General features: G+C 57.4%; 1 protein-coding gene across 1 annotated transcript in view; it reads right to left on the bottom strand.

The window, feature by feature from the left end:
- MMP15 (matrix metallopeptidase 15) overlaps nucleotides 1-9395 on the bottom strand; it is a gene marked incomplete at its 5' end in the record, with an annotated part of 22845 nt that extends 13450 nt beyond the window's left edge. The window contains one exon of the mRNA XM_027771836.1: nucleotides 9294-9395. Coding sequence (XP_027627637.1) covers nucleotides 9294-9395 — 102 coding nt within the window. The remainder of the gene's footprint in view (nucleotides 1-9293) is intronic.
- Between the last annotated feature and the right edge of the window lie 2 nt (nucleotides 9396-9397).

Raw genomic sequence — 9397 nt, 5'->3', positions numbered from 1 at the left:
TAGGGAGGAGAGCCTGCCAGAGTTGCAGCCTGGAGGCCTCTCAGGACCCCGGGGAAACAACCACAGAGAAATGAGGCAGACAGTGCTCCAAAACAGCCTTCAGTGCCAGTGCCCAGCAGGGTGGGGCAGACCCTCGGCTGGCCGTTTTCATGGTTTCTTCCATGTCTCCTGGGCCCCCGGCCGTCCTTGGTAGATGGGTTTTGCAGCAGGACGGCCCCATCTCCTGTGCATCTGCGGGGATTAAGTGTACAGGAAAATGCATGCGAGCGCTTAGCCTTGAGCTGGCCAGAACGGTGCTCAATAAATGTACGAATGACAGGTGTCAGGGCTGTCTGGGTGTCCCTGGGCGGGTGGCCTTGTGCGTCTACAAGGCCGAAGAGCACAGGCTTCATGTCCAGCGGCTGGCCAGGCTGCAACAAGACCTGAGCACAGCAGCTGGAGGAAGCAGGAGCGCTCTGTGGCCCCTCCACGCCCCTCACCCCTCTGACCCACAGCTCCTTCCCTCAGCTTCATCAGAACCTCCCCGATCTTCCCCAGCACAGAAATTCTCCAGAAGCTCTTTGGGGGGCCGCGGTGGGATTGGGTGTACATCCACCACCTTTAAGGGACAGGGTTTTCCTGAAGAGGCTGAGAGGCTGAGAGCCATGACGCGGCAAAAGGAACCCGCTAGAGGCCGGGGGGAGCCAGTGGGGGCTGGCTGCTGACAGAGGGCACCTCTGCATCACCTATTTGCATGCGGTAAAAATATCTCAGGGAGCGCAATCACAGGCCACCAAGGGGCTGATTAGCGGTGTCTGCAGGGGACAGGAGGAGGGAGGGCTGGAAGACTCAGGCTGGGGCCCCTGGAGGGAGCAAGCCTGTCTGCAATGAAGAGGCCCAGAACCCAGCAGAAGGCATGCGGGAGAGGGGCCCTCCTGATCTCTGGGCCTGCTTGGGGGTGCTGGAAGGCCCCAAGGATACCTGTGGACCCTCCCTCACCCAGACAAGCACCCTTCCAGTCACAGGGAAGGAAGAGCTCCGTCTCACTCTCAGCCAGGCCTCAAACTCTCAGCCCCTTGGTGACAAATGCCTTGCAGCTATGGCCAGGTGAAAGGCCCGAGGCTGAGGACCTGCCGGAGCCCACGGGCAGTGGGTGGGGTGGGTAAGCAGACTGCTCTTGGCACAGGTCGGCCCAGCCTGTGGATGACAAGGCGGCGCTGACGAAGCATGCCTGACTCTGGCAAACACGTGCTCAGGGTGGCTGAACGCCAAGTGCCAATAAATCTGCCCAGGCAGCGGCCACAGCACCGGTAGGTAGGGCTTCTTCCTTGCCCCGCATCCAGGAGGATTTCTCATCACCCTACTGCTAAGTGTGACAAGTGCCGGAGGGAAAGGATGGCATGGGGTGGGGCGCGCAAGGGGACATGGTAGGTGCCTGCCACCTGCAGATGAGGGGGGGCAGCTTACACCTCTAAACCCTGGCTAGCTGAGGGGCTCTGCTGCTGTGGACAAAAGGTAGGCACTATTCCCAAGGTCGTGACCTCCCAATCCAAAGTGGGGGGTGGGGAGGGGCTGGGTTCAGGACCTGCTTTCCCTTTTATAGGTGTCTTTTCCTCCCCGTCACCCAGTCTCACAGGAGCGTGAGCTAAGCAGATGCAGACTGTCTCTAGACGAGGAAACTGAGGCACGGGAAGTCAGTAAGTGATAGGAGGGCAGGACTGAAACCAGGGTTTAGTTTGCTCCTCTGCAAGGGAGGAAAGGAGGCTCTGAAGAGGGCTCTGGGGCATGAAGCCCCCTGCCACCTGCAGCCCAGGGCGTGGGAAGTGCTGCAGGAGTCCCTGGCCACTGTGTTCTCTCCACCACTTCTTTCTTTATTTTTTGAGAGTTTTTTTTTATTTTTGGTTGTTATTTTTTTTTTTTTTTTTTTTGTATAGGGCAGCATGCGCTTGCCAGAAAGACAGAAAAAGACAAAGACAGAAAGTGAGAAATCACCCCCCAGGGGGGATGGCCACACCACAATCCCTTCTCCTCCATTCTCTTCTCGGGATCTTGGGCACGCACGCACACGTGCCTGGCGTGAGTTTAAGCCACTGGGTCCAGGACTTGAACCGCGGTCGACTGCATGGGAGTCCAGCGACATAGACATTATGCCAACTGCTGGTCCCATCTCCACTACTTCTTTCTTGAGCTCCAGACGCTCTCCTCGAAGTATCTGACACTCAGGTGAGGGGTTGGTCGTAGGCAAGGAGATATAGGGCCACCAGGGACCAGAGGGGGTTCCTGGTCCCTGGCTCCCCGGAAGTGGCCATAAATACAGCACTTGAAAGTCTGGCACGGGCCAGGTCTTCCATTCGAATCACCACCGTTTCACGCTTGCACACCTCGAAGGGTAAGTGCATTCCCATCGCCAGTATTCAGACACCAAGGTTCGGGGCGGGGTGGTGGTTGTCCAGGGTCCCACAGCTGGTCTGGGCTAGGACCGACCTGGAAGGACTGCCCAACATTGTTTGAACTGTTTCTTAAGTATCACCAACTCTTCTTGGCCTGAGACTGGGGACAATGGGCTCTGGCCCTTGTCAGGAATAGTGCCCAGCACGGCACTGAGGGAGGGCTTCTGAGCCTCCCCACACCCACTACCTCGATCTGGGTCTGGGCACTGGGCCATATCAGCCCTCCCCAAGGACTGCGGAGAGGGTTTGTCTGAGAAGGAGCAGCCAGATCAATACGGTGCAGGAAGCAGCCATGGGGGAGGGGGTGGGGGGGCGTGCCTGCCGTTCGCTGCCACCACCAGGCTCCTCGGAGGCTTGGTGGGCTCAGATCAGTGGAGCCTGGCAGTAGCACCGTCAGCTGCCTCCCACCCCACCTTCCACCCTGCAGGGACCTTATCAGACCCTGGGTGATAAGACAATCACTACTGGGCTCTGCTTTGCCTCTGTCACCCAGGCATCTCAATTGGAGCAGACTTAGGCAGGGTTGCCCGGCCACGCACAAAAGGAGTCTTGTGCAGGCTGCCAGCAGTGGATCCAGCCCCCAGACCTTTCACAGCCTTGTGAGGTCCTCACCATGCTGTCTCCTTACCCCGTAGTCCAGTTCTGAGAGCCGCTGGGAGCAAGCCAAGGCTTTGCCTGGCTCCGCATTCTCAGCCCTGCTGGGCACAGAGCCCGTGCTGAGTGGGATGGGTCCTGGGAGCCAGCGAGCCTGCTACAGGCAGGGCATGCACTCTGGGCCCAGGATCAGAGCCCACCCTCCCAGGGATCTTCACCAGTGAGTGATCCCCAGCAAGCCCCAGATGCGACCAGTCTCAGCTTGGAAAGAACCTCAATGCCATCAAGTCCAGTCACCACCAAGGCTTCCATAAACCACAGCCAGGTTGAAGATTCTTCCAGCCTGGATCCATGCAGAGATGGGGCTGGCAACCGTTATTAAAAACCTCTTCCTCAGGCTGGGCAGAAATTGGCCTCCTAAGGGCCAGACAGCGGCAGAGAGAGTAAAATCAGAGGCTCTGCAATGTAATCCCACATGGGAAGGTTCCTAGTTCAAGCCCAGAGACCTCCCTGCATTTGCAAGTACATGCCTGCCCATGACCCAGGACTGGCTGAAGGCTGGGTATTTTTTGTGGCATGAAGACCCTATTTGAGGTGCTGTTTCAGTCTCTTGAGAAATAAACTAAAAAAAGAAAAGAAATCAACCTCCCAGTAACATCATTGCCCCTTGGTCCCGACTATCCACAACATGGGCCTTCAAGTAACGGAAGATGGCTAAGATGATGACTTCTCTGAGCCCAAGTTCCTCGGTAAACTGGGGTCAACATTACTGCTCCTGCCACCCAGGATTGAGAGCACGAATGGCATGAAGAAAGGGAGACTGAGTCAGCCACCCAGGACTTGGTGGGTTGCTCACTCCCTTTAAAGCAGCATGGTCGGGAACCAGCAGTTAGCGTAATGGCTATGTCGCTGGACTCCCATGTAGTCGACCGCGGTTCGCGTCCCGGACCCAGTGGCTTAAAACTCATGCCAGGCGCGTGTGCGTGCGTGCCCAAGATCCCGAGAGGAGAATGGAGGAGAAGGGACGGCGGCGTGGCCAACCCCCCCTGGGGGGTGATTTCTCGCTTTCTGTCTCTTTGTCTCTCTCTGTCTGGTGCACGCACGCGACCTATAGCGGAAAAAAAAAAAAAAACCTCTCCAAAAAAAGAAAAAAAAATTAAAAAAGCAGTATGGTCCATATTCAGGAAGTTCTAGGACACATTTGGTTATTCTGGACTTCATCTCTCCCTACCAAGGGTTTTAAAGCAAACTTCAGGTTGAAACTGGGGAGGGGAGGGGGGGCGTGTCCAGCAGGGCAGCAGGAAGGAGGCGGACTTCTAGTTCCTGCTGCTGCTTTATCCCGGGAGCCTGCCCCCACACTCCTTAACCTGGAGGAAAAAACAAACGGTCCTTTGGCCAGTGGGTGGGCGGGGCAGGCGATAAGAGGCCTCTGTTTGCCAGGAGTTTCGAGGCTGGCTCTGGGCCAGGCCTTGGGGCCTCACCTGGAAACCAACAGGCTGAGGTGGTAAGTCCTATAAGTGGCTGCTGCAGGGCAGAGCTGGGTGGCTGGAGAGGTGGAGGCAGCTCTGGCCCAACCCCTGAAACCTCCTTCGCACCTGGCTCAGGCCCAGCAGGCTCCTGCCTGGCAGAACTTCACAGGAGGGCTCTTACCTACAGCCTTTAGCCCAACAAGGGAGTTGGTAGTGCAGGCTCTAGACCAGACTGATCTGGGTTCAAATCCCAGCTCTGCCACTCCTGGCTGTGGAATTTGGGATTAATTTCTCTCACCATGCAGCCCCAGTTTCTCCTCCTACACAGTGGAGAAGCACAGCAACTACACTCAAAGAGTAGAATGTGAAAATGCTTACAAATCTTCCTCATCGGGGGCCGGTAGGTGGCATGGTGGCTGGACTCCCACATGGCTGACCATGGTTGGAGTCCCAGACCCAGCAGCCCCCAAAAACCACAACCAATAGATAGATAAATAAATGTAAACAAAGCAAGAAAACACCCCCGCCTGGGCCCAGGATAGAGCTAGCTGGGTTGATAGTGCTCCAAAAGAACATCTGGGAGGGCTGGCAGGTGGCGTGGTGGTTGAGGGCACTGGACTCCCATGTGGCCAACCATGGTTCGAGTCCCAGACCTGGTGGCTTGCTTTCTTACTTTCTCTATCTGTCTGTCTCTCTTTGGTCAAATTAAAAGATAAATAATAACAAATAAAAATAAATAAATCTTTAAACAAACAAACGCACACCTAGGGTGAGCCAGTGGCAAGGGGGTTAAGGCAGACAGATCCCAGCCTGGAGGATGCGTACATGTATGCCCAAAATATCAAAAGGAAAAGGAAAGAAAAAAAAAACACCCGTGCCTCTTTGGGCCCCATGTGCTGGCTGCCGCGAACCATGTTTGGAGTTCTGCACAAAAAGCCCCCCACCAGAATATCAAATTGTATGAGACAACACCATGTTTCCAGATGATACTGAGGATGCCAACTTTGATCTGAGCTGGGAAGCAGTGACACCCCACAGCAGCAGTCTCAGGCAGAAACCAAACTCCCAGCTGGGCAGAGGTGACAATGGCAGGTACCATCTGGATCAAGCGACAAAGGGCACTGAGGGGCAGTCGGGATCAAGCCTTTGGCAGAGAGAGGCTTTTCCATGGTGAAGGGTTGGCATTCCGAGTTGGCATCAGACAGATGGGCAGCCAAGTGCTGGGCTTTTGGAGGAAGTCCCCTTTGGGAGAGTGTGGGTGTATTTCCATGTTTTCTCTCCACGCTCAGATGTCCTTTCAAAGTCTCCACCCTCCCTGGGGCAGGGCAAAGGAAGGTGTCTGTGTCCAGGGGTCACAAGGACAGGTCAGGCTGATACACTGCTCAGGCAAGAAGCACACTCTGGGCTGTTGTGTGCAAGGAGGCGGCTGACGGGCTGCACCCAAGGGCAGACCACGCACAGGGACATGGCCAAGGGCTGGGCATGAAGGGCTCGGCCTAGGTGGATCCCAGATCTCTGTACTCATCAAATTGATTCTCTCTAGGTCTTAAAATAGAGTATGGGGTTGGGACCAGCAGGTGGCATAGTTGTTAAGGTGCCCGATTCCCACATGGTTAAGTGTGGTTTGAGTCCTGGACCCTGCAGCTTGAAACTCATGCCGGGAGCTTGGGTGTGCATGCCCCAAATCCCAAGAGGAGAATGGAGGAGAGGGGACTGCAGCAAGGCCATCTGCCTTGGGGGGTGATTTCTCACTTTCTGTCTCTCTAGAGAATACACACATACTATAGCAAAAATCTCTCAAAAAAGAAAGAAAGAAAGAAAAAGAAAAAGTAGAAATAGGTATGGAATAGGCACGGGGAGGACTGGCTTGCTACGAGCAGAGAGACGGGACGGAGAGAAGACTGTTACTGAAGGTCTCCAGTGTCAAGGGCCTTGACGTGAACCTCCTCTTCCTCAATGACGTGCACAGAGGGCCTCTGCGGCTCCTGCTGTACATTTAAGGAACAGTATTTAAAAGTGGGGGCAGAGGCTGACCCCCACGGGCCAGCATTTGAATGGAAGTACTAACAGACTGAAGCTCGGGGAGTCCTGTTCACCAGTTAGACCTGAAGGTCAAAGTGAGAGTTCTGACCCGCACCCCTCCTGCTCATCCTGCTCAGTTGCCAGGCCGGGGTCTGTTCAGGGAATGTGGGTGTGTCTGTTTTAATGGCAGTGGCACCACACCTATGCAGCCTGACTCACCTGCACATGGCATGAAGTTGTGCAGAGGGAGGAGGGGGTAGAAAGAGGAGGGAGACACTTAGGTGGCCAGGGCCTGCATTCCAGGTCAAGACAGGGGTCTGAAGGGGACCTGGAGGTGCAGCCCTGGGGCAAAGGAGCTACGACTGGCACCTCAGTCAGACCAGGCTTGAACCTGCGAAAGGGATGGGGTGCTCCAGCCCAGAGTAGCTGGAAACTGAGGCTAGAACCTGGACTTCCAGGGGAGGGAGTGGGACAGGGCAGGTAGCTCAGTGCTAGCTTCCCCAAGGAAAAGAGCCTTTCCCCGGTCTGGTGTCTGCCCGCTCCTAGTACAGGCTCCCTGACTCCTTAGCCTGTGAAACTGCTGTGCTTTCTGTCCTGGGAGAGGAGAGGGCTGGCCTTCGTTCAGCTGTCAAGCTGCTCAGAGAAGGTCACAGCCACAACCTGGAGCTGCTGGGATTCCAGGACGAGGATCAGAACCTTCCTCCAGGGGAGGGAGGCCAGGCCCAGGGCACAGGTCAGGCCCAGGGGTCTCTGAGGCTGGTCTTTGGATACCACACCCCTCTGGCAGACAGGTTGGCTATGGAGGCCATTCTACTCTTCGGGCACAGATCTGGCCAGAGCTGAGGGGACTCCAAGAGCAGCATGCACCCCCAAAGCCAATTCTGGGAGCTGAGATAGCCCAACCTCTCTCTAGACTCTCCTTAGCTTGGCTTGCAACATTCAAGGCTCCCTAAACCTCCCAGAGTCTCTTTCAGCCGCGGCCTAGGTCTGATCAATTTCCCTCCAGGAGTTGGGCTAGAGGCTCATCACTGGACCCCCATCTGGTGCCACCAGAGGCTTAGAACCATAGCTTGTGGCCCCAATGCCACAAGGGCTCTTCCCTAGAGGCACTGAGCTGTGGGCAGTCCCTCAGCCGGGAGGAGGAAGTGAAAAGCAGAGGAAAGAGAGCGTGAAACCCTCAAACCACAGGTCCCTGTGCCCAGCTCCTGGTCATCTAGGATACCGATTCACCGTGCACCGTGTGTTGCCAGTGAATTCCAGTTTGGTCCCTAACTGCTCAGCCCAGAGATGCCAATCCTAAATACAATCGATTATAAACTTTTCAAGAGAGGATCTGTGGCTGAAACCCCTCTGGTATTTCAGAATGGTAGATGGACCCAGCCAGCACTCTCAGTCCAGTACCTGGGCCCCAGTCTGAAGGGCGATCCCCACCTGCAGGAGCCCCCTGTAACCGCCGGTCTTAGGGAAAGGAGTAGGAGGGGACAGCCAGACAGGGCCTGGGCGGGGCTCCTATCTCACCCCCTGCCAGAGCCAGGCTCCCCGCAGCTTTCCTGGGAGGGAGGGCAGAGCAGGTGGGGAGCTGGCTGGGAGGTGCAACTGGAGCCAGGGAGGAATTCCCTGCCCTTCCTCCACGCTTTTATTAAAGTAGGGCGGGGAAGGGGTAGGCTTGCATCGGAAAAATCTCCCAGGCAGGCCGGGGAAGGTGGGGAAGCCACTGGGGGCTGGGAGGGAGCACCGGCTGGGCTGCAAATAGAAACGGGCACAGGCTCGCAGCCCAAGGGCACCGAGGCCGGAGGCTAGCCCAGGCTGGTGCAGAAGTGACTCCAGGTGGCTCTCTCTCCCTATTCTTTGCCCGGTCCTCTCCTCTCCGGGCAGGGGGTCAGGGTCTTAGAAGTCTGGGAAGAACACATCCGCTTTTGCTTTGGGACAACAGGGCTGGCACCCACCCTGTTACCGCTTGAGATGACGGCTTTGGGGGACCCCATAGAGCTGGAGGCGCTGGCTAGACCCGGCCTTGCCCTGGAAGGCCTCTCCTGGTCACCCGCGGGGCCAGTCTAGAGAGGGGCCTCAGTAGGGATTTCAGGCGAGCTTCCAGGAAACAGGCTCGGAATCCACCTTCTCCCGCTGGAGTCTCGGCGTATGTGGGAAGAAGATGAGGATAGAGACCCTGTCTCTCCCTCTGACCCACCCGGGTGTGGCGAGGCTTCCGCGCAAGAGCGCAAGAAAGTCGCCAAAGCGCCCCCGCAACCTGAGTCTGCTGCCTCGGCAGTTCGCACCCCTCCCCCCCAACCCCGGCCGGCGGCGCGCTGCACGGTGTCACCCAGAGCAGAGGCTTCCCTGCTGGGAGCGCTGCCCGGCTCCTCCTCGGCCCATGGCCCCCCGAGTGGCCCCCTCCCCACTCACAAAGAGTGCCACGGCGCATCAGTCAGGCTCTCGAGGAATCAGCTGCCCCGGAGGGGAGGGAGAAGGGGAGGCAAGGTCTGGGGCGGCGGAAGCGGGTACTGGGGCACAGTCTGGAGCGGGTATTGTCCCGGGCAGGGGTAGAGGGGTAGAAGGTGGGAGCGAGCCCACCGCCCTCCATGTTTTGAGAAGAGGACGAGCTTGGAGAGGGGCAGCCTGCCAGGTCCCTTCGTCCCTGTCCCTACTCCCCGCCCCTCCCGAACTGGGTCGTGGGGGGGCGCGCGTCTCCACTCCCTCCACCTCCAAGCCCCAGGTTGCGGGCGTGGCTCTCCTTCCCCAAACCTCCAGCCCGCAGCAAAGGGGCAAGGCGGGTCCTTACCTCGGCATGGACTTCTGCGTCCTCAGTCGCTGCGCCGCGGCCCAGGCAACCCAGAAGCACCAGTAGCAGCGGTAGCAGTGGCGGCCGCGCCGCCGCCTCCCGGC

The sequence above is a fragment of the Tupaia chinensis genome, unplaced genomic scaffold (genome assembly GCF_000334495.1).
Source record: "Tupaia chinensis unplaced genomic scaffold, TupChi_1.0 Scaffold000235_1, whole genome shotgun sequence".
Lineage (NCBI taxonomy): Eukaryota > Metazoa > Chordata > Mammalia > Scandentia > Tupaiidae > Tupaia > Tupaia belangeri.
Note: the sequence above shows the minus strand (reverse complement) of the source record. Positions and strands in the feature narration are given on the sequence as shown.